This window comes from Scyliorhinus torazame, chromosome 8 (assembly GCF_047496885.1).
Source record: "Scyliorhinus torazame isolate Kashiwa2021f chromosome 8, sScyTor2.1, whole genome shotgun sequence".
NCBI classification, from domain to species: domain Eukaryota; kingdom Metazoa; phylum Chordata; class Chondrichthyes; order Carcharhiniformes; family Scyliorhinidae; genus Scyliorhinus; species Scyliorhinus torazame.
In genome coordinates, this window is record NC_092714.1 from 85,448,565 (window position 1) to 85,474,066 (window position 25,502).

Below are 25,502 nucleotides of genomic sequence, written 5' to 3' on the forward strand. Positions count from 1 at the left end.
CAGAATGAAGCCATTTGGCCCATCAAGTCTTCAGCGGCCCTTGGGGAGAGCACCCTACTTAAGCCCATGCCTCCACCCTATCCCCGTAACCCAGTAACTCTACCTAACCTTTTGGATACTAAGGGCCAATTTAGCACGACCAGGATGATGCAACCTGTACATGGAATCACTGAACCGCTGTGTTCTGGGAGTTTCACAGCAGTCAGCTTCGCCAAGGCCTTCTGTGTCTTTTAGAGATGCAGAAATAGCATGTTGACACTTGTTCCTGAGCTAATCTTAACCAATGCTGAATATTTACCATTTTTCATTGGGGAGATAATACAAATCTCGGCAAATACCTCAGATGACAACATGGCATCTATGTTATTTGCAATATTGACATGTGTCTTTTTTGTTTCCTCATGCACATTATCATCATTTTCACACACCTCATGTATGTGTTTCTGCTTGGATACCAGGATGGCTATTTTTATTGCTTGAAGGTAACCACTATGTACTGTCTGTTTGGATCAATCCACAGCTCTTTATAACTGCCTTTACTCTAGTTCACTGCGATTGCCAACTGTGCCACTGAAAGCCTACACTAGCCACCACAGATAAACGAGGATTGTAGCATTTTGTCTCGGATCCTTCTTGCAAGGACTTCTCAGGACATAGCCCAAGCCATGCACCCCATTAAAAGATAAATATGAAATGTGGACTGCAAGAATTGAAGAAGATGTCTCAACACCACCTTCTCAAGGGCAATTAGGGATAGATATAATTGCTGGCCTAGCCAGCATATCGCATGAATGACTTAAATAAAATCTGATGACACCCCGCCCTCCACGGCTCCATTTTTCAGTTGCTTAAGGAAAATCTATATCTCCTATATGTGATGGGCACAAAGTGGCCACTCATTAAAAGTCCACAAGTCCATGCCCATCATATTGGTATAGGAAAAATATTTCAGTCAAAACCCATGCCTAAAACCAGCTTTAGGCCCTTTGCATATTCAAATATGGAGCGTATCACCTGTTTATAGTAATAATAATCTTTATTGTCACAAGTAGGCTTACATTAACACTGCAATTAAGTTACTGTGAAAAGCCCCTAATCACCACATTCCGGTGCCTGTTCGGGTACATGGAGGGAGAATTCAGAAAGTCAAAACTATCCAACAGCACACATTTCAGGAATTATGGGAGGAATCCGGAGCACCCGGAGGAAACCCACGCAGACACGGGGAGAATGTGCAGACTCAACACAGACAGTGACCCAAGCTGGGAATCGAGCCTGGGACCCTGGAGCTGTGATGGCTCATTGCGCAAAAGGAGTGCTGCCAGCCATATTAAGAAATTGCAGGTGGGACGAGTTCCCATAATTTTCCATCGTACACATACAGCTCAGTGGAGTTTTGTAAAATTGGCCCTGATATCAAACACTCAAAGCTAAGTAATTAGCCATTTCTATTTTTGTACTTTGGCCACAACAACACTTAAAAAAATAGTAGCAACTTAAACAATATAGAAGTGATTAATGTTAGAAAAAGTACAGAGTACAAATATATATCATATTTCCCATGTAGCCAACTGACAGAAAAAAAAGGCTCATATTCCAGCTTATTGAACAAAAGTAGAGCAAAGACAAAATCACAAGAAAAATTGTGACATTATGTGAATCGGAAATCAATTATAGTCGCATTAAATTAAAGCCACAATATATTTGTGGAAGTAAATTCAAATATATAAAACTTGTGAGTTCACAATAAAATTCTATATTTCCAATATTTATGTCATGCATTGAAAAATTTTCTGTCAGTTGGCTACATGGGAAATATGATATATATTTGTGCTCTGTACTTTTTCTAACATTAATCACTTCTATATTGTTCAAGTTGCTACTATTTTTTTAAGTGTTGTTATGGCCAAAGTACAAAAAGAGAAATGGCTAACTCCCATGCATTGAAAACAGAAGAACAATGCCACTTCAATCAATTTTACATTTTGGTAATAAATAAATTCTCAATACTGTTGACATTATGCTGTGCATGAACATATAAATATACAATTCCTTTGTCCATTATTTAAATGAGGCTATAGTTTTCAAATAATTTTTTCAATGATTTCATATGAATGGTGTAAGCACTGGTATGCACGTGGTGGCACAGTTTAATGTTTAATTCAAGTGTCGTAGTAATGTTGCCAGGTGACACTGTCTACACATAGGAGCAGAAAGTCTGTCACCACATGCCTGGTGCCATTTCTTGTAAATCCTGGTTTTGGGTCAAATTGCTTGTAGTTAGAAGTTGGACTGGAAACTCTTCCTGAGTTGCCAGGTGATCTGCTATTATCCAAGACGATTTAATCGCCTAAAAAAAAGTGCAAACAAATAAATTTGAGAGACACCAAAATGCAGAAATTAGATTTCATAATTTATAAAGCAACATAAAATGTGGAAGTTCTGATTGTGGTTATGTGTGGGACACCCATTATGCAAAGGATCCCCTGAAGTGTTATAAAGATTTTAATGACCTCACTTGATCACGAAGTATGTGCCTTTCACAAATGTGGTAATTTTCCTCCCACTGAGTCAGAAAGTACAGGGTCGACTGCCCGGAATAGTTCGTTTGCATAATAATTCAAGCATGAGGTGTAAACTCAGATTTGTTTTAAGAATGACTGAAGGGAAAAATTGCATGCCAATTGTTTAAAGAAAAGAGGAAGAGATTTAAAAGAGGTTGTCACGCAAAACAAGCCCAAAATTTCCAAAAGCTTTTCATGCCTTCCACCGTAGATCCCTGAGGCCAAATCTGAAGTTTGTGTGGAACTGATTCTGCTTCTTTTGCCACCAGATATCTCTGTTCAAAGGTGTGCTCAGTTAACTGGGTAGATGACACTTAATTCACTCCCAAAGTTGCTACACTGGCTAGTCCAAAGGCTATATCTGCAATAAGAGCGATCAACAGCTTTATGCTATATTGTGTCTATCAAAGAGTAACAGTACAGTGCTCCTGTATGCCATTTCCTAAATCCCCAAGACGACAGGCCCAGACCACAACCTAAATTACAATAACTGAGGTCACTTAAATATGTGGGGTGAGGGTGTCAAGACAGTGAGGACGCCAATCGCTGGAAGCTCTGGCCAAAAAGAGGCCCTGGAAGGGCCAATTTCCTGTGGGAATTAATTTAGCTTTCAGTGGTCAGTAATAAATCTCCTATGGGATTGACTAGCTTTCATTAGCAATGGTTCAGTTTTCCTAAAGCCTTCACACCAGCTGTCAGCTGACAAGAATTCCCCATGGACATAGAAAAGGAGAGGTTGATGGAATTCACTTGTAGCCTATTAACTCCCCAAACATCGCCAACATCATTGATACATCATTGAAGATACATCCATGCTTCCTATTAGATAAGATGGAAGAAACAAGGCAGAATCGTGGTGAAATTAGTTTCAGCCCAAAAATCGAGCCACAGACAACCCACCCACTGTTTACCAGAATCAAAGTTTGGGGGTTTAGAAAACAGGAGCTCAAGTGAGCTAACCAATATTCTGCAACCACCCTTTATCTGTACTGTATATGCATAAAATGCCTTTTTATATTGAGCGTGCAAAACATCTATGGTCAAAAATAATCTGTCCAGTGAGTTATTTCCTTTCTTTTGAATTGTGAATATCAGATCAATTCTTCCTGATTTGGGACACCATAAGTAACAGGAAATTAGCCAGCTTCCTCTTTGAGGTTTGATAGGGTTAGTGGGAATTCCAAAGAAAATTGAAGCTGAAAACACCAATACTAATCTGATCACCTTTCTCACTTCTGATAGGATCCAGACGAGCTATTTAATTGTATTTGTCTCCTCGGACTGAGCAAATTAGTAAAATTTTATTTCATACCCATAATTCTGAGAAACATCAGCTGCGATTTAACAGCCATGTTAGCTGTGGGCACAATTCCCATAATGGCTGCTAAATCTCACAAGATGCCGGAAACGTGATTCTCGATGGGAAGATTTCAGTTTGCGATCTTCCCAGCCCCACTCCAGTGACGTGATCAGGTTCATGCCCAGGAAGGGTGCGCGTCTGATTTACATGCACTGTCCTCCCTTGTTGTATCTTCCCACCAAGCTGGCGTGATGTCACACCGACATAAATCACGACCGTTCTTGAAAAATGGAAAACTGGCACCATGACTTCCGAGAGGGAGGTTGGTGGTGATTGCACATGTCATCACTATCTACCAGGGAGCCAGGGAGTCCCAGGGAAGAGAAGGCACTGGACAACTCTGGGGGAGGGGGGGAAACAAAGAAGAATGTAGCTGCGATTGATCTGTGATTGATCTCATGGGGGTCTGTAGCTCCGTTCACAGGGGTCTCTGAAGTCCATTTGCAGGAGTCTGTGAGATTGGGGGTGGGGCCTAGAGATCAGGGGAGTCCGTAAGTCTGTTCTGAAAGAACCTTCAGTGGTCCCATGAGCAGGAAGGCTAGAGACGCCTTCATCGTGATATGATTCTAGGCGGTCCAGGTTTAGGGAGGACACTTGGTTGACCCTTCTGCATATATAATCCCTCCTATGCTCCCAGGGGGCTCGCGAGGGCTAACAACTCAAGGAGCTCATGATGCTAGCTGCCCATTCAATACCGGACCGTGATGATCTGCAGCGAGGAAAGAGCTGTGAAACTCTTCAGAGGTACTGTGAATATCTGACTCCTGTCTGGCTGATGGCAGCTTGCAAATTCCCTGTGACTTGGGTCATTTCAAAGCGATGATGCGCAGAGTTACTCATCTCTCCTGACGCTGTCTCGGGGGACTATGGGTTCGGTTAGGGTTTTCCATTTATCATTATTGAGTCCTGTCAGAGCAGCGAAACATCTTTACTGGGAGGACATCACCGCACAGAGGGGATGGAGGTGGTGCTGAAAGTCCCACTGCATCCCTAATGTTAGATCTACCATTGCTGTCATCAATCAGTGCAGATTGGGCAGCCTAAAAGTGATTAACAAAGGGGAATTTAAATACACAATGAGATCAAATATAACAAATATAAACAAACATGAGTGCTCTACATCTCTAATGCCTAACATCACGAGTGCCCACGTTGTGTGACAACAAGTTCTTAACCCTCCTAACCCCACTACTACATCTAGGTGTCTCCCTAAGATCTGAGGTTGAGGTGGCCTGCTGTCTGCCATGTCATGTTGCCTGAGAGGACCATCCTCTGGAGGGCCAGGACTTGGCGGGCCCTGGCCTACTTTCGGATGGCACAGGTATTGTGGTGCCACCCTGATCTGTCTGCTGGGCCAGAGGCACTCAATATCTGGAAGGGGTAAATCCGATAGACAGGACACTCTCAGGGTCTCCTGCCCACCTGTGGACAAATACTTGCCCTCCTCTCCTGCATAGCATCCAGCATCCGTGTCAGGGCACCCTCGGTGAACCTTGCAGTCGGCTTTTTTGCTCCATCCTCTTGGCTGGACTGTGAACAAGTGCTGTGGGGCTGTTTAAATGCAGTGCTCCCTTGATGGAACTGCTCAGATGATCCCGGGACGGCCGATTCAGACACATGTTATTCCTGTTAAAAAAAAGTGTCTTAACAATTCCGGTCCAAATCGAGCTGACGGGGCCGGCACGATTCACTCTGTTTTCCGCACCAAAAATAACACTTAGTCAAATTTTAGGAAGGTTCCGCCCACCGACCGTGAAATTGTGTAAGGCTCAAAAATGGATGCAGGGATTGCAGCGTGCGGTGAAACCATGTTTTTTTGCTTCTGCTGTAGGTAGTACACAAACCTGGTGCTACGAGCTCATTTAAATTATTTCTGTGTGCAGCCAGTCTCACTATTGAATGGCTGCATGCCAGATCAGTGAGAAGTTTGCACCACTTCAAGCCAGCCTGCACTTCTTAAAGGGGAAGTGGCTGCAACAGGTGCTGGCACTGGTTACGGAAGAGAATCAGTGCAAGAAAAATACTGAATACTATGGCACAGCATATATTCCAAGGTTTTCTAATGCTGCACTGGAGGCTGTGGGCAAGAAGGAATATAGGAGGGGTGGCACGGTAGCACAGTGGTTAGCACTGCTGCCTCACAACTCCAGGGTCACAGGTTCAATTCTGGCCTCGAGTGACTATCTGTGCGGAGTTTGCACTTTCACCGCATGTCTGCATGGGTTTCCTCCGGGTGCTCTGCTTTCATCCCACAGTCCAAGGATATGCAGGTTAGGTGGATTGGCCGTGTTAAATTGCCCCATAGTGTCCAAAAGGTTTGGTCGGGTTACTGGGTTATGGGGATAGAGTGGAAACATGGGCTTGGATAGGGTCCTCTTTCCAAGGGCGGGTGCAGACTTGATGGGCTGAATTGCCTCCTGCTGCACTGTAAATTCTATGATTCTATAGAAGGAGAAACATTGTCCATTGCAGGGTTCACGAGGCCCTGCGAACAACCGATCAGAAGGCAGTAGGAGTAGATAGCTGTGGTGGTCAAAGCCAGGAGGATGGTTCCAAGTATCTAGATGTAGCGATGAAAGAGGTTCAATGACCTCGCACAGTGGTTAAGGTCAGTGAATGCATCTTGAGATGTCATATCCCACCAACTACATCAATTAGGGGCGGCATGGTATTACAGAGGTTAGCACTGCTGCATCACAGCACCAGGGGCCCTTTTCGATTCTGACCTTAGGTGACTATCTGTGTGGAGTTTGCACTTTCTCCCCCCAGTTTGCGTGGGTTTCCTCCAGGTGCTCAGGTGTGCCCCACAATACAAAGGTGTACAAGTTAGGTGGATTGGCTATGCCAAATTACCCTATAGTGTCTAAAAGGATAGGTGGGGTTACAGGGATGCGGGGATAGGACAGAGGAATAGGCCAAGGTGAAGTGCTCTTTCATAGGGTAGGTGCAGACTTGATGGGCTGAATGGCCTCCTTCTGCACTGTAGGGATTCGATGATGGCCTCAGCAACTGCTCAATTCACCACACCACAATCACTCGCTGACCAATAGCCTCCTTCAGTCAGTACTCATATCTAAGATTCATAGCTTCACCTCACATATTGACTGCTTAAAGTCTTGCCAAGCTATCTCACAATGTTCACACATTGCCAGCTATTCACGACAGCTATATCAACCAAACACATTGTATCACACTCACTGATACACTACCCTCTCGCCTGTAGAACAAGGGGACACACAAATGGAGACAGCAGGAGCTATCCCAAGAGGGGCAGGTGAGTCTGACTATCCATTGGAAAAAACAACGCTCGCCATCAATGGAGCAGCCATAATTGAGGCCTTGGCCAATGGTGGGTCTGAAACCATCGAAGATGACAGTTTCCTCATATCATTTTCCATCTTGTATCCCACTTCCTACTCATCCCATAATCTCTTCATATTTACAGGTTGCAGGTGGTGTAACTATGCACCTCTTACTGTTGACCCACTCCACTCACCATAACTCTGTGTCCTTTTACTATTCAGATCCCCTAGAGCTGCCATCTGGACAGGCAGTGGTAAAAGAGAAGAGGAGGGAGAATGAGAAAGCTGAAGAGTAGGAAGAAAGTGAAGGAAACTAGAAGATGAAACAGCACCATTCACTCCAACGCTCGCAGCCGCCAGCCCAGACGCTGGGCTGGAATCTCTGGACTGTCAGGCGTATGATTTTTGAGCACATGCCATTCGCTGGTGGTGGGATTCTGTCTTCCCTCCGATCGTCAATGGGATTTTCCATTGTAACCACCACATACTGCCACAAAACCCATTGGCGGGGGGGTGCTGCCGGTGGGAAAATTGCATCGCAACGGCCAGAAAATTACGGCCACTGACCCAGCAAGTACTTTAGAGGAAAGTAAAGAAGGAGGATGTGTGTGTGGTGAGACACCTGGTACAAACAGCCTGCGTGGGACAAAGAGGGTGCCAGTTCATCAGAGGGCAAGGGCCACACAAAGGGTTTACAGCAGAGGACTCAGTGAGTTATTCAGCACAGAATTCCCAGCCTCTGACCTGCTCTTTATGTATCCATGCAGCTGGTACAGTTAAGTTTCTTGTCAATGGTGACCCCCAAGCTGTTGATAGTGGGTAGCCATTGAATGGCAAGAAAAAGTGGTCAGATTCTCTCTTTTTGGAGATGGTCATTACTTGACACTTGTGCGGTATGAATATTACCTGCCACTATTCAGCCTAAGCCTAAAGGTTACTGATGGCTTGCTTCATGTGGGCACAGACTACTTCAGTATCTGACAGGATACAAACAGTACTAAACACTGTGCAATCATCAGCAAACAATCCCACCTCTGGATTTATGATGGAAAGTAATTGGTGAAGAAGTTGAAGACAGTCTGACCTAGGAAATTGCCCTGAGGAACACCTGTAATGATCTCCTAGGCCAGAGATGCTTGGCTACCGACAACCACAAGCACCTTCCTTTGTGCTAGGTATGACATAAACCAGTGCAGAATTTTCCACCTGATTTTTATTGACTTCAACTTTACTAGGGTTCTGAGTATGTTATACTCAGTCAAATACCGCTTTGTTGTCAAAGGCAGTCACTCCCACCTCACCGCTGGAATTCAGCTTTTTTATCCATTTTTGGACTAATGCTGGAATGAGGTCAGGAACTGAGTGGATCTGCTTTGGCAAATGTTGTACTGACAGAGGGTCTTGTTTTATTAAGAATGATTTTGCAAGTAGAAATATGTTTTCCACAACCCCACAACAGATTTATGGGTGCGATACACCAGCTGCATCCCACTGGAATCGGAGTAGGATGCAGCTGGTAGATCCCGTGAGAGACCTCCCCCAGGAATCTCGACATCCATTATGCCCCGCAAGACCCAACCAGATCTCGCATTGGGTCACAATGGGCAGGACCTAGTCCCACACGGCTAAGTAAGTTTAAGAACTCATTTAGCCGTGCTGATGCCAGGTTGACTGACCACCCGGCATCTATCGACCTCGCTGAGGAGACCCCAGCCAGGCGCTGTTCAGTACTGGTCCCCACTGACGGGGACAAGGCGTGACGGTACCTGAAGTGGGGGAGTGGGTGTCTCCCAGATGATCGGAGGTCCCCGGGTGGTTCGCCTCTGGGCAGTCTGGTACCCTGGCACTGCTGGTGCCACCTGGGCACCCTGGTAGTGTCACCCAGTTGCCAGCATGGACTGCCAGGGTGTCCAGGTGTGACTGCTAGGCTGGTGGGGCTCTGCCAGCATGCCAGGCTCACAGTGCCAAGGTGCCAACCTAGCATTGTGCCCATGTACCCGGGGTGTTCTGCCCCCGTATGTGGTGGGGTGCATAGGGGCTCGAGGACTCCCCAACAGTTGAGTTGGGGCATTTGGGGGGGTTTTGGGGGTTGCATCGGGGTCGGGAGATCGGGGTGCCATTTAAAAAGGGTGTCCCAATCTCTTCCTGCACTGGGGAGCTCCAATTATCAGAGCTCCTCCGTGCAGGCAATGATGCTAAAGTGTGGTATTGGTGTCAAGACAGAATGCTGTCAGATAGCGGGAACGACCCTGCTAATCTCGCCCAGAATGGACTCTGTTTTATTTTGGTTAGATCACGCCATAGCCTTTTACAATACAGATAAAAGTCTCCCTTCCTAATAGCACATGGGTGTGCCTCCACTACATGGACTGCAGCCGTTCAAGAAGGCGGCTGATCACCACCTTCCCAAGGGCAATTTGGGATGGGCTATAAATGCTGGACTAGCCAGGGACACGCACATCCCGGGAAATAATGAAAAAATAATTTACTATGGAGCTGCCAGTGTAATCATTTGGCCGGTTTTATTGAACAGCAGAATAATTATTTGGTCTTAAGGATTTACTGACATATCCTATAAAGTTTCAAATGTTCCTTTCAATTAACAGAATCATTGAAACTACACAGCCGCCAGCCAAATGACCCATCACGTTTGCTTCAGTGTTTTTCTCCACATGAACCATTTCTTATTTTCTATTCTCCTAATGGTACCCTGTTGTGTTTATTATATGTGTGTGGTATTATAGGTATTACAGTACCTGACAGGCTAAAGCACCATTGGTGGAAACTGTATGCTTTCTATTGGTAGAATGTATGATAGCTCTGCCCTGATAGGTGGGGTATAAGAACCCGTGCCGCCCCAGCAGCCTTCATTCTGTACCTGAGCTGCTGGGGGAAACATCTAGCTTATTAAAGCCTTCAGTTGGACTACAACCTCGCTTTAATGGTCATTGATCGTGCATCAATTTAATAAGCTAGCTTTTAAGAAGAAAGGATGGAGCTCCGAATCAAGCCGGAGTGTCTGCAACTTAGCCCCCACGCGGCGAACTCAGCGGCAATCTTTAAGCACTGGCTGGCGTACTTTCAAGGGTATCTTGAGACGGCCGATAACGCACCCACGGGAGAGCAGAAACTGCACGTCCTGCACTCAAGGGTGTGCCTGGAGATTTACACCCTTATCGAGGAAGCGGAAGACTTTGATGCAGCAATAGAGCTGCTAAAAGGACACTATATTCGCCCGGTAAACCAGATCTACGCCAGGCACCTGCTTGCAACAAGGCGACAAACCCGTGGGGAATCGCTGGAAGAATTCTACCGTGCACTCCTGGTGTTGGGCAGAAGTTGCGGCTGCCCGCAAGTTTCAGCGAGCGAACACACGGAACTCTTAGTCCGGGACGCTTTCGTGGCAGGTATGCTATCGTCACAAATCCACCAGCGCCTGTGAGAAAATGAGACCCTGGGTCTCAGGGAGGCACGGGCCCTTGCAGGCTCCCTGAACGTGGCCTCCAGGAACGCCCGTGCTTACATTCCCGACCACACGGCAGCCCCCTGGGCAGCGTGGAACACCTCCGTGGCCGACCCCGAGACTTCCCCCATTCCCCCACAGGCCTGCGCTGCAAGGCGGGCTGGCAACTCCGAGGGGCCCCGCTGCTACTTTTGCGGGCAGGCAAAGCACCCCGGCCAGCGCTGCCCGGCCTGTGCATCCACCTGCAAGGGATGCAGCAAAAAGTGCCATTTCGTGAGGGTATGCCAGGCCCGGGCGGTTGCCGCGGTCTCCGGCGGCGAATGCGGACCACAACCACTAACTTCTCCACGGGCCCTGTGCGGCCAGCGGTCGCTGCCATTTTCATATTCCAGGGCCACATGCGGACCCCGGGCGCCGCCATCATGTTCCGCGGACGCCACATTGGAGGGATGGGCGCCGCCATTTTGTCCACCCCCAGTCATGTGCGACCAATGGGAGATGCCATCCTGGATGAACCCCAAGGACCCCAGCTCGGCTGGCCACGCACTGCCCGAAGAGAACTCTCAACTGCTGCGACTAGCCTCAGTGACTCTGGATCAGTCTCGGCCTCGAACACTCTCAACTGCTACGACGACCATATGCATCAACGGGCATGAGACGTCCTGCCTAAACGACTCTGGGAGCACAGAGAGCTTCATACACCCTGACTCGGTAAGGTGCTGTTCTATCCTCATCCACCCCATTAATCAAAAAATCTCCCTGGCTTCCGGTTCCCACTCAGTGGAGATAAAGGGGTTTTGTGTAGCAAACCTCACAGTCCAGGGAAGGGAGTTCAAAAATTTCCGTCTCTACGTCCTTCCCCACCTCTGCGCGGCTACACTCCTGGGTTTAGACTTCCAGTGTAACCTTCAAAGTCTGACCTTCCAGTTCAGCGGCCCTATACCCCCCCTTACTGTCTGCGGCCTCGCAACCCTTAAGGTCGACCCGTCTTCCCTGTTTGCGAACCTCACCCCGGATTGCAAACCCGTCGCCACCAGGAGCAGACGCTACAGTGCCCAGGACCGGATCTTTATTAGGTCAGAGGTCCAAAGGCTACTGAGGGAAGGGGTCATTGAAGCCAGTAACAGCCCCTGGAGAGCTCAAGTAGTGGTGGAAAAGACTGGGGAGAAGCATAGGATGGTCATCGACTACAGTCAGACCATCAACAGGTTTACGCAGCTGGACGCGTACCCTCTCCCCCGCATATCCGACCTGGTAAACAGGGTCACGCATTATAAGGTCTTCTCCACGATGGACCTCAAATCCGCCTACCATCAGCTCCCCATCCGCACTAGTGACCGCAAATACACTGCCTTCGAGGCAGATGGGCGGCTCCATCACTTCTTAAGGGTTCCCTTCGGTGTCACTAAAGGGGTCTCGGTCTTCCAGCGCGAGATGGACCGAATTGTTGACTGGTACGGTTTACGGGCAACATTCGGGTCTCGGTCTTCCAGCGCGAGATGGACCGAATTGTTGACTGGTATGGTTTACGGGCAACATTCCCGTATCTCGATAATGTCACCATCTGCGGCCATGACCAGCAGGACCACAATACCAACCTCCGAAAATTTCTCCAGACCGCTAAAATCCTTAACCTTACATACAACAAGGATTAATGAGTGTTTAGCACCGACCGTCTAGCCATCCTCGGCTACGTAGTGCAAAATGGAGTTATAGGCCCCGACTCTGAACGCATGCACCCCTTTATGGGGTTCCCCCTCCCTCACTGCTCCAAGGCCCTGAAATGTTGCATAGTGTTTTTTAGCTACTATGCCCAGTGGGTCCCCAACTACGTGGACAAGGCCCGTCCCCTGATCCAATCCACAGCTTTTCCCCTGCCGATAGAGGACTGCCAGACCTTCAGCCGCATCAAAGCAGACATTGCAAAGCCACGATGCACGCCATCGACGAGTCCCTCCCCTTCCAAGTCGAGAGCGATGCGTCCGACGTAGCTCTGGCGGCCACCCTCAACCAAGTGGGCAGACCCGTGGCCTTCTTCTCTCGTACCCTCCATGCTTCCGAAATCCGCCACTCCTCAGTCGAAAAGGAGGCCCAAGCCATAGTAGAAGCTGTGCGACATTGGAGGCATTACCTGGCCGGCAGGAGATTCACTCTCCTCATTGACCAACGGTCGGTTGCTTTCATGCTTGATAATGCACAGTGGGGCAAGATAATAAACGACAAGATCTTGCGGTGGAGGATCGAACTCTCCACCTACAACTACGCGATCTTGTATCATCCCGGGAAGATAAACGAGCCTCCTGACGCCCTGTCCCGTGGCACATGTGCCACCGCACAAGTGGACCGCCTCCGAGCCCTCCACGAGGGCCTCTGCCATCCGGGGGTCACTCGCTTTTTCCATTTTGTCAAGACCCGCAACCTGCCCTACTCCATCGAGGAGCTCAGGACAGCCACCAGGGACTGCCAAATCTGCGCGGAGTGCAAATCGCACTTCTACCGACCAGAGAAAGCGCACTTGATAAAGGCTTCCCGTCCCTTTGAACGCCTCAGCCTGGACTTCAAAGGTCCCCTCCCCTCCACCGACCGCAACATGTACTTCCTGAACATGATTGACGAGTACTCCCGGTTCCCATTCGCCATCCGGTGCCCCGACTTGACCGCAACCACCGTCATCAAGGCCCTCCATAGCATCTTTGCACTGTTTGTGTTCCCCGCTTACATACACTGTGATAGGGGGTCCTCCTTTATGAGCGATGAACTGCGTCAATTCCTGCTCAGCAAGGACATCGCCTCGAGCAGGACGACCAGTTACAACCCCCGGGGTAACAGACAGGGAGAACGGAATGGTCTGGAAGATCGTCCTACTGGCCCTACAGTCCAGGAACCTCCCAGTCTCCTGCTGGCAAGAAGTCCTCCCGGATGCCCTCCACTCCATCCGGTCACTGCTTTGTACGACCACCAATCAGACACCTCACAAATGTTTCCTTGCCTTCCCCAGGAAGTCCTCCTCTGGGACCTCGCTCCCGACCTGGCTGGCAGCACCCGGACCCATCCTGCTCCTACAATTTGGGCCGAATGGCCTCCTTCTATACTGTAAATTCTATGATAATCTATGACTAATCCAGGACAAAGGTTCGGCACAACATCGTGGGCTGAAGGGCCTGTTCTGTGCTGGATTTTTAAAGAAAAAAAATAATAAAAAACTGTGCGGAGTCTGCACATCCTCGCCATGTGTGCGTGGGTTTCCTCCGGGTGCTCCGGTTTCCTCCCACAGTCCAAAGGTGTGCAGGTTAGGTGGATTGGCCAGGATAAATTGCCCTTAGTGTCCAAAATTGCCCTTAGTGTTGGGTAGGGTTACTGGGTTATGGGGATAGGGTGGAGGTGTTGACCTTGGGTAGGGTGCTCTTTCCAAGAGCCGGTGCAGACTCGATGGGCCGAATGGCCTCCTTCTGCACTGTAAATTCTACGATAATCTATGAAAACGCGTGCGGGCGCACAAGTCGGACCCATTGGTCGAGAGGGTCCATCTGCTCCAAGCTAATCCCCAGTACACCTAGTGGCGTACCCCGACGGCCGACAAGATACGGTCTCCCTACGGGACCTGGCGCCTGCCGGAACCCCACGCACATTCCAGCCACCAGTCCCACCCTCCCCTCCACCGCAGCACCTTACAGGAGGATCGGTTCTTCTGCCTGCCCCGTCTAGGCCCCTCCACCCACCGACACCCCCCGCAGGTCAACCGTTTTCCCACCAGCGCCGTCGAGAGGTGCCGAAGCTGCCATGGAGATCGGAGCCACGCTCCCGGAGTCACAGACGCCTGAGCCTCCACCGGAGTCACCACCGAAGCTCCGACGATCACAGAGGACGACCAGGGCCCCCGATTGACTGACTGCTTCATTTTAATTGTAATCTGTAAATATAAACCATCAACTGTACATAGCTATCAGAATTGTAAATAGTTACTAAACACTGTATGGAGGTATTATGGTACCTCCATAACTAATTATACCATGTTGCCATGTTTTGGAGTTTCAGGCCACCTCCCCCTTCAGGCTCTTTTTTAACAGGGGGTGAATGTGGTATTATTGGTATTACGGTACCTGACAGGCTAAAGCACCATTGGTGGAAACTGTATGCTTTCTATTGGTAGAATATATGATAGCTCCACCCTGATAGGTGGGGTGTAAGAACCCGTGCCACCCCAGCAGCCTTCATTCTGTACCTGAGCTGCTGGGGGAAACATCTAGCTTATTAAAGCCTTCAGTTGGACTACAACCTCGCTTTAATGGTCATTGATCGTGCAACAATGTGTTTTCAACAACTGTCTAATTTCCTTTCAATATAACTAGTATGAACTCCGTGTGAACTATGGCGGTCGGAGTCTCCATTTCATAGATTATCATAGAATTTACAGTGCAGAAGGAGGCCATTCGGCCCATCGAGTCTGCACCGGCTCTTGGAAAGAGCACCCTACCCAAGGCCCACACCTCCACCCTATCCCCATAACCCAGTAACCCCACCCGACACTAAGGGCAATTTTGGACACTATGGGCAATTTAGCATGGCCAATCCACCTAACCCGCACATCTTTGGACTGTGGGAGGAAACCGGAGCACCCGGAGGAAACCCACGCACACACGGGGAGGATGTGCAGACTCCGCACAGACAGTGACCCAAGCCGGAATCGAACCTGGGACCCTGGAGCTGTGAAGCATTTGTGCTATCCACAATGCTACCGTGCTGCCTTTGGGAGACTAAGTATTGTCATCAGGACTGAATAGCCTGTCATTTGCTGAGGACACTATTCGGTAAGTGAGTTAGGACATGCTAATGGACCAGCACTCTGCTGGCTCGACTTCCGAGCAGTTCCCAAGTCACAAGTAGCTTACATTAATACTGCAATGAAGTTACTGTGAAAATCCCCTAGTTGCCACAATCCGGCACCTGTTCGGGTATACTGAGGGAGAATTCATAATGTCCAATTCATCTAACAAGCACGTCTTTCGGGACTTGTGGGAGGAAAACCAGAGCACCCGGAGGAAACCCACGCAGACACAGGGAGAACATGCAGACACCGCACAGATCGTGACCCAAGCCGGTAATCGAACCTGGGAACCTGGCGCTGTGAAGAAACAGTGCTACCCCACTGGGGCCAGAGCTAGCGCCAAAGAACCTGCAGTTGGAGCTGTTTTTAAGCACTTCACTTATCACACACCCACTGCAGCCATCAAGATGGCTCAAAGAAGACCTGCCCCCCCCCCCCTCCCGGCCGCGCACCCCAAGGTCAAGAGTCCAAAGTGGACCCACGGCTCCATGCGAGTGAGGAGAGGAGGGACACCCTCTTACTCAGGATGGGCTACAGACTCAAGTCTGCATACCGCCTGGGAAGTGGTGGCAGAGGCAGTCAGTGCTGATAGTCTCACCAAGAGGAGATAGCCGGTTGTCTGGAGGGGATCACTGGTGAGGCCTCTGCTCTGAGACAGACAGTTAGTTACCAAAGACCATGGTGTGGGTGTCCTCTGATTAGGATGGGCTCTGCTGATTCCCTCAATACCTCTTCAATGGAGCAGCGCTTCTGAGAAGTGCCAATTCTTGGTGGGCACCTGATTGAGCTTGGCCATGCTGATCTCCTCGATGAAACCGCTAGGGTATGAGGGTTTACAGAGGGGTGGCTTGAGTCGGCTCCCTGTTGACCGAGGCTACCTGAGTATTCAAAGGACACAGGTAGCACCCAGCAGAGTGAACAGCCAAGGGCCTGGAAAGAGCACCAAATGGGTGCATTTAAAAGACATAACTGCGCAATGATGGTCTGAATCAGGCCACCCCGATCCCGAGGGGCACACCCCGAGTCCACGGACCTGGCACCAATTCGATCCCCGGTGCAGCCCCCAGCCTGGGAAACCAGCCCTCCCAGCTAGCCCGACATTCTTTGAGGGTTTTTCGCAGTTTTTTAACCTCCCGCTCTCCCTCTGCAGCCATGGTGCCCAGAGCCCACTTGTCAATACTTGCACAAATTCACGCCCGTGAGAATTCCACCTAAAAGGGGTGGTGAAGAGCTGAAGGGTGGAGCATGCTGTGCCGCTATTGATAATGAAATCCATGCAAATTTCAGTTTTGCATGGATCTGCCGGTGCGTGGCGTAAACATCAATATCTGCACCAGTGAGGGACTGGGGCATAGTGCCGAAATTGGTGCCGGGTGCAAACCTTGATTTTTAAATTCACCCGATTCTCCGCCCGATCACGATTTGCATTTCCAGCATCGCGGAACGGAGAATTCCACACCATATTTTATTATTAATAGATCCATCAATGGTGGGTGGAGGAGAGGAGCAGACCCAGGTAGGATGTAACTAACTGTTAAAATACTAAAAGATTTGCAGTGAAAAATACTCACCATATAAATACAAAAACATCTGCTTATCTGGTAAGCATCAGACCGTAACACTTCCTGTAATTCACTCAAACATATTCTCAGGAATCAACCTGAGTTTTTTAAAAAAGTTCTGCGTTCTGAAAATATTTTTGAATTTGCATTCAGGGTTTTAACCTTGTTCTACATATTCAAATCTGCCACATCAAGCAAGCCTTGAGGCCATTGTAGTAAGACGAGGTGCGGTTTAAAAAGATTGCAGAAGAAAGTAACAATTCCATGCATTACTGTCCAGTCACTGTGGTAATGTAGATAAATACATGGGGTATACCCTCTTCAAAATAACCTCAAACCTCTGGGGAGCCAGAAAAGGTGACATATACTCATTAACTAGCCACGAGGACAATAGAGTCAGAGCTGCCCTTCGCCAATCAATTATTTCTCTGTTTTCTGGTAAGCATCCCGCGGGCTTCCCGGCAGCCGGTACACCTCGAGAGATCTCAGTGACCTCATAGCAGGATGCCATCACTTGGGGGACTGTGCGTTAATACCCATCTGTGTGGGGGGTGATATTGCCCATGGGCGGGGGGGGGGGGGGGTGAGGGACCCACAAGCCCTCTTAGACACCGGAGCAGCCTTTCAAAATGGTGGCCCGATCTCGGAGGAGCTGGTCTGGCCAGCGAATTCAGTTTCCCAGTGAAGAAAATAATTCTAAAGCAGGATTTACCGACCACCCCGCCGCGTGTTTTTCGGCAGCGGAGGCGGCCCGCCCTGGGAGTTACTGACCCCGCCGTTGTCAATGGGATTTCCCAGTGACACCACCCTCATCGCCGGGAAACCAGTGCGCCGGCATGGGACCGGAATTTTCCGCCAGCATAAACTGCCTGTAAATCCCACTCTAAGTGTGGACTTGACCGGGGAGAAACTCCCCAGGGCCCAAAAAGGTGACTAATAAGTGGTTAGATAGCAGTTGGGAACTCGCTGGCAGAGCTGGCGGGAAACTCTCAGCAACACCCTCCACAAATGACAATTAGAAACTTTGTCCCCCTTAGATCGCACCAGTTATCTTTCCGGCAACCTACAACTGAGCTAGTGCCAGACATAGTGATTTGCATTCCTTTGGACTTAACCGAGAAGGCTGAGAGTGGGACCCTGATATTTGGGCAGCCATAAGGTCTCCATAAACTTTGCCCAAACTTACACCCTGAAGAAGACACTCCCATTTCACTTCAGAACATTAACACAACATGACAGACAGTAGTCACGAGTGATAAGCTCAACTGACTTTGTGTAAAGATAGGGTGCTATGGGCTGTCTCTGACTTTGGAAGGGACCATCGTGTCCTTGTGGTCAGACACCGCTCACATCAAGGCAGGCAGTCCCCGGACTATTAGGGTGTTGACCCACCATAGTCCATCTGTTCTAATGTGTGTTGGAGCTTAGATCCTCTGTTCAACAAATTGACAAAATCCATCACACCAGGCAAATTATAAAAAGAGATAAGATGTCGATTTTCGATTAGTAAGCCGGAACATCAGGCCAGCTGCACAGGACCGACAGACAACTTGCAGCTGAGCGCATGTCAGCTGTGATCGACATGGCACATGGGCTGAAGATTAATATAGCATACCTAAAAGAGACCAAGCTCACCGAGAGTGGTTCACTGAAAGAAAAACATTACATAGATCATAGATCATAGAATTTACAGTGCCGAAGGAGGCCATTCGGCCCATCGAGTCTGCACCGGCACTTGGAAAGAGCACCCTACCCAAGGTTAAGACCTCCTATCCCCATAACCCAGTAACCCCACCCAACACTAAGGGCAAATTTGGACACTAAGGGCAATTTAGCATGGCCAATCCACCTAACCTGCACATCTTTGGACTGTGGGAGGAAACCGGAGCACCCGGAGGAAACCCACGCACACACGGGAGAACGTGCAGACTCCACACAGACAGTGACCCAAGCTGGGAATCGATCCTGGGACCCTGGAGCTGTGAAGCAATTATGCTAACCACTATGCTACCGTGCTGCCCCACATCAAGGCAGGCAGTCCCCGGACTATTAGGGTGTTGACCCACCATAGTCCATCTGTTCTAATGTGTTGGAGCTTAGATCCTCTGTTCAACAAATTGACAAAATCCATCACACCATGCAAATTATAAAAAGAGATAAGATGTCGATTTTCGATTAGTAAGCCGGAACATCAGGCCAGCTGCACAGGACCGACAGACAACTTGCAGCTGAGCGCAAGTCAGACTTTTCCATAACCTGTAACATACCGCATGTGGCAAAACTACAGTTTATCCAAGAACATTTCCATGACAAATAAAAACATTAAGAGAACAGAGAAGAAAGGTAATCAAACTCTAATTCTTGAACATAAAACACAATCTTGCAGCTGCCTGTATCTCTCTCCTTAAATGAAGGTTCAGTTCTCCAAGTTATAATAACAAAGAAGGAAAAAGAAAGGAAGAGGTTAAGTCCAGACTCAATAGAACAACTGGCACAACACCAACACAGTGTGCAGAATTTTACAGGCCCCTGTGGTGATATGCCTGTAAGCAATATCATAGAATGGCTGGTGGTGCGACCTCCAACCAGCAGGTGGTGGTACAAATCCACCATGCTCTGAGATGGCGCACTCCGAAATAAAAACTCAAATCGAAGCTGCTGATACCACAGAGGACCAGTCACTGACCAAGCTAGAAATAGACGACATTGTCCCAATCTTAGAGAAGCTTGCTCTAGAGGTACTTTGTGACTTGTTCCAGACTTCTGAAATGACTCTCAGATTCACGAGGACACTGAGGATGAATGGGAAGACATTGATGATGAATGCGATGATAGCAACGCTGATGTTGAAGAGATGGATGGCTCCGAGAATGAAACAGTGGAGGAGTTGATGACAATCTCGCTATGCAGTTCAATGGATCACTCATTTCTTTCTCAAACTAGACCATGATGACCCAACGCCTGGACCACCACGACCAGAGAGTGTCAGCATCGTAATATCGAGTGAAGAAGAGCCATTGAGCAATGCTCCAGCGAGCCAAGAAGGGGCAGCATCTATTGCCGTAAATCTAAACTCCACCTAGGCACCAGTAAGCAAGGCGCTCCAACATTCCGTTGAGGCTGCAGAAGTGGGCGTGGTCACACAATCCAGTGATGACGGGTCAGTGCCTCGGAATCCACCTGAAACTCCACAGACCTCCAAGCACACGGTGCAGACCAGCACTGAAGTAGAGCCTGCCAAGCTTCAACACAAACACAAAACACTTTGTAAACCCATTGTCAGAACAAGAATAAGAAAGAGGAGCAGACTGGGAGAGCTAGCTCATCCCACTGACAAAAGTAAAAAAGGAGAAGTTGGCATAATGACTGACAAACCAGGGACAAAAGAACCAGCAAGCACAAAGAGAAGCTGCAAACAGCATTATGGCAAGAAGAGGAAAAGAAAGAAGCTGATGATGCACGCATGGTAGTCACGGATGCAGGCCTTCCAAAGGCACAAAGTACAGAGGAGACGAACTAAGAGGCCTAAGATGCTGACACTCTCTGATCGTGATGATCCAGGCATTGGGTCATCATGGCCTAGTTCCAGAAAAAAATGAGTGATCCATTGAGCTGCATGGCGAGATTGTCATCAACTCCTCCACTGTTTCACTCTCGGAGCCATCCATCTCTTCAACATCAGCGTTGCTATCATCGCATTCATCATCAATGTCTTCCCATTCATCCTCAGTGTCTTCGAGAATCTGAGAGTCATTTCAGTAACCTGGAACAAGTCACAATGTGTAAACCGATCGTTGCAAAGGTTGGCAAAAGCTCAAATGATCACAGGGATGATTCTGTGAGGGAGGCACAATGAACTGTGTGAAAGAGACTGACACTGACCAGGCATATCATGTTTATGGGCACCCCCTAGTTAAACTTATATTCACATTGTTGAACATATCACAAATGTACAAAGTTGAAATAGTAATATTGGATGTAAACAAACAATAATGTTTCTCAGGAAGGGGGATGTGGTTATATGCCTGTAAACAATATCATAGAATGGCTGGTGGTGCGACCGCCAACCAGCAGGTGGTGGTACAGATGCACCATGCAGTCTCAAGACAGTGATCATGTGACAAGGCATGCAGATATAAGCGGGGTCACATCCGGCGATCCTCAGATGGTTATGAGACGTACAAGAAAACAGTCATGCACTAGGGATAGTTTGAGGAGAGTATAAAGAAACTCCATGATAACTTGCTCTGTAATAGATCGTTATCCTACGATGTGTGATTTAATAAAGACCCTGGTTTAGACAAGTCACAAGTCATTTGGTAGATTCCTTGCTCGACATCGAGCATCGAACACAACAGCCCCTGCTGCCGATTTTACAGCGGGCAGCCTGTAAAGACCACCAAATGGCCATTTCGCCGCCTATCAACCTGCCGCTGATCTATGAGGGATGGGCAAGACTTAGGGCAATCCACCTGCCCTTATTCCAATTGAGGCCCTTAATTGGCCAATAATTGGCCTCTTCTGCATGGCTTCAATTTTTGGGATGGGGGAGGGAAGGTAGCTGTTGCCCAGCAGGTTAACCTGCTCAAGCCTGATGCAGGAAAGTGTGGGGGCATTTTCCAAATTGATAACCCCTTTCCCGACTGAGTTACACTTCCTTAAAATGTGCTACCCCCTCTGCCTCCCGCAAGCTCACCGTACTTACCTTCTCCTGGGCTTCTGGCACTCAGAATGCATTTTCTGCTGACTTTTCCGGTGGCATGATGGGAAACACCACCATCACCATATGGAAAGTCCTGCCACTGTATTAAGGCACATCTTAAATCACACTTTTCAATATATTTTGCAGGACTCAGATCCCAGAATGAAGCCTCACTCAATGAGAACGCAAAAGAATTAGGTGAGTTGGTCTGCGGGCTTATTTGTAGTATAACAAACTGTGTAGTTCCACTAATCGAGCACAATGATCAATTTTCCAATCTGCGCCCATGAATGGGGTCTTGTAAAGATCACAGGCAAGGATGATCATTCAACCTTACGCCTGCTGCAAAAATATTAGACATGTCATTTTCTGCACTCATGCAAACTCTGGAAGGAAGAACTGAATGACAGTTGTTCCAATTTCTATTTTAAATAACAATATCCTGTATAAGCATATCAGAAAATTTACAGCTTTTTATGGATATGCTTCTCTGCTATTTTTGCATATTACTTCAGAGGAGATTTATTTTTGATATGCCGTTGTATAATCGGCTGGTATTCTTTTTTACTTGACATCCTACGCACCCTGCTGAATCACGTTCTGGGGAAACCAAGTGAAGGTAAATCTCATTTTAACATTTTTTCAATGTTGCTAAGTGGTGAGCCTCAGTTGTGAATTAAGTCTAAAATAATAACCACATTTTAAAAGGTTTGCCCCATCCATCGCAATATAATGGTTAAACACTGGCTAGAGCCCCCAGGCATTCCCCTTTAACTTCTGCTTCCAGTCTCTGGAGCATTACAGAATTTTCCCAAATACATCCACCCAAACAAGTTCCCTGGTGTGAGGTTCATTTAACCTTGATGGGGTTTCTGTATAGGTGTTTTTGAATCATTAACTCCAAACAACATCAAGATTGAGCCGTTACAATATTTGATTTTCACCCTCTGTATACTTTTCCTTTTCTCGCTATAAATAGAAAAACAAAAAGTAAATTTATTTCTGCTGAACAAAGTACTGGGGCGAAATTCTCCCCCAACGGCGCGATGTCCGCCGACTGGCGCCAAAGACAGCGCCAATCAGACGGGCATCGCGCCGGCCCAAAGGTGCGGAATGCTTTGCCGGCCTAGCCCCAACATTGAGGGGCTAGGCCGACGGCGGAGGGATTTCCGCCCCGCCAGCTGGCGGAAATGGCGTTTGTTTCCCCGCCAGCTGGCGCATGCGCGGGAGCGTCAGCGGCCGCTGTCAGTTTCCCGGCGCATGCGCGGGAGCGTCAGCGGCCGCTGTCAGTTTCCCAGCGCATGCGCGGGAGCGTCAGCGGCCGCTGTCAGTTTCCCGCGCATGCGAAGTGGGGAGAGTCTCTTCCGCCTCCGCCATGGTGGAGGCCGTGGTGGAGGCGGAAGGGAAAGAGTGCCCCCACGGCACAGGCCCGCCCACGGATCGGTGGGCCCCGATCGCGGGCCAGGCCACCGTGGGGGCAGCCCCGGGGTCAGATCGCCCCAGGACCCCGGAGCCCGCCCACGCCGCCTGGTCCCGCCGGTAAATACCAGGTTTGATTTACGCCGGCGGGACAGGCAATTTCTGGGCGGGACTTCGGCCCATCCGGGCCGGAGAATTGAACGGGGGGTCCCGCCAACCGGCGCGGCCCGATTCCCGCCCCCGCCCAATCTCCGGTACCGGAGACTTCGGCGGCGGCGGGATTCACGGCGGCCAACGGCCATTCTCCGACCCGGCGGGGGGTCGGAGAATGACGCCCAGGATGTCTATCTATTCCCAATTTTGTTCTCTCATTTCCTCAAAGCAGTGTACAAGTGGTCATGTTTCAGACTCTAGATTTTCCACTAAGGCTGAGAGTGGTGATGAAACTCAAGTCGGTCTTGAGTGAGAAATAAAATGGCAGCTGATCCACTGGCTTCTGCCTTGTTTCTACTGCTTCTGGGCCTTCTCTCCAAACGCCTAAATTCTCTCCTGGGACCAATTATTTCCAATTCATGTCAACTAAGGGGTTTTCGGGTCCTGCCCACGGTGGATATTGGCGCAGGCGAGATGGAAATTTTGACAGACTAGCCAAAAGTCTGTTAACTTCGGGCAGGAATTTCCGGACCCATTCAAAATTCGGCTCTGATGTTAAAGTAGCGTTTGCTTTTCAGTAGCTTAATAATTCATGGTGAATGTGCAAGTTAATTCAGTAATGATTTCATTTTCATGTTATGTTCATTCTCCCATGTAAAGCTGTTGTTAAAACACAAAGCGGGACCATCAAAGATAATAATCAGCAGCAATTACCTGCAGAAGGTTGTGAATTCTGAACCGTGGCTGCCCCATCAAGTCTGGCAATCTCTAACAGGAAGAACAACAAAAGAAAATCAATCAGGATTCCGTAGATTCATGGAATGGTTACAGCACCAAAGGAAGTCATTTGACCCATTAGGTCAGTGCATGTCTCTGCAAGAGCAATTCCACTAGTCCCACTTCCCGCACACCACCCCGCTTTCCCCACAACCCTACAAATTTCTACCTTCAGGTGGTTATCCAATCCCCATTTGAAAGCTATGATTGAATCTGCCTCTACACTATAATCTCACGCAATGTATTCCACGTACTGTCCACTCTTTGGAATCTCCTCATGTCGCCATTGCTTTTTCCCCCCCTTCATTTTAAATTGGTGTCCCCTGGTTCTAGACTTCCTCTAACAGAAATAGTTTCGCCCTATCTATTCCATCTTGACCTCTCATCTCTATCAAATCTCTCAACCTCTCCATTTCAAAGGAGGACACGCCATCTTCTCCAACCTATCCATGTTACTGAAGTCCTTCATCCCTGGAACCATATTCATAAACCTTTTCTGCACAGTCTCAAAGCATTCACCAGTTCCTAAAATTCCTGCCCCGAATTTAACACAAGACTCCAGTTGAGGTTAAACTAGTATTTTACAAAGCTTCACCATAACTTCCTTCCTCGATTTATAAAGCTGCATGTCTTTTTAACCACTTTCTTAACCTGCCCCTCCACATTCTATGATTTCTGCACCACACCCCCAGGTTTCTGTTCCTGCACGCCTTTTAGCCTTTAGTTTATATTTTCTCTCCCCGCTGTTCTTCCTACTCGATGTAAAACTTCTCATTTCTCTGCATTAATTCTCACCTACTGCGTGTCCCCCCATTTCACCAGCCTGTTAAGTCCTTTTGAAGTCTATCACTATCTTCCTCACAGTTCACAACACTTCTCAGTTTTATGCCAATGTTTGCAAATTTTGAAATTGTGCTCGATAACTCAGGTTGGAGTTATCAAACAGTAGTGCTTGTACTGACACCTGGGTAATCACACTATGTACCTTCCCCCAGTCCAAAAAACAATAGAATGAGAGACAAGGGGCGGGATTCTCCGACCCCCCGCCGGGTCAGAGAATCGCCGGGGGTGCGGCGTGAATCCTGCCCCCGCCGGCTGCCGAATTCTCCAGCGCCGGGGATTTGGCGGGGGCGGGAATCGCACCGCACCAATCAGCGGCCGCTAGCAGTGGGCCCCCGTTGATTCTCCGCCCCACGATGGGGCAAGTGGCCGCCCGTTTATGGCTGGTCCCGCCGGAGTAAATTAAAGTCGGTACTTACCGGCGGGACCTGGCTCTGCGGGCAGCCTCCGAGGTCCTCGGGGGGGAGCGGGAGGATCTGGCCCCGCGGTCTGGGCCCACCAATCTGCGGGTGGCCCTGTGCCGTGGGGGCACTCT

The 25,502-nt window shown here is 48.7% G+C and overlaps 1 protein-coding gene across 1 annotated transcript in view; it reads right to left on the bottom strand.

The window, feature by feature from the left end:
• Positions 1–1,885: 1,885 nt before the first annotated feature.
• The window catches only part of LOC140428749 (nectin-1-like), a 76,641-nt gene continuing 53,024 nt past the window's right edge, over positions 1,886–25,502 (bottom strand). The window contains exons 5-6 of the mRNA XM_072515457.1: positions 24,065–24,118; positions 1,886–2,350 (exon numbers count right to left, since the gene is read on the bottom strand). Coding sequence (XP_072371558.1) covers positions 24,103–24,118 — 16 coding nt within the window. The 3' untranslated portion in view covers positions 1,886–2,350; positions 24,065–24,102. The remainder of the gene's footprint in view (positions 2,351–24,064; positions 24,119–25,502) is intronic.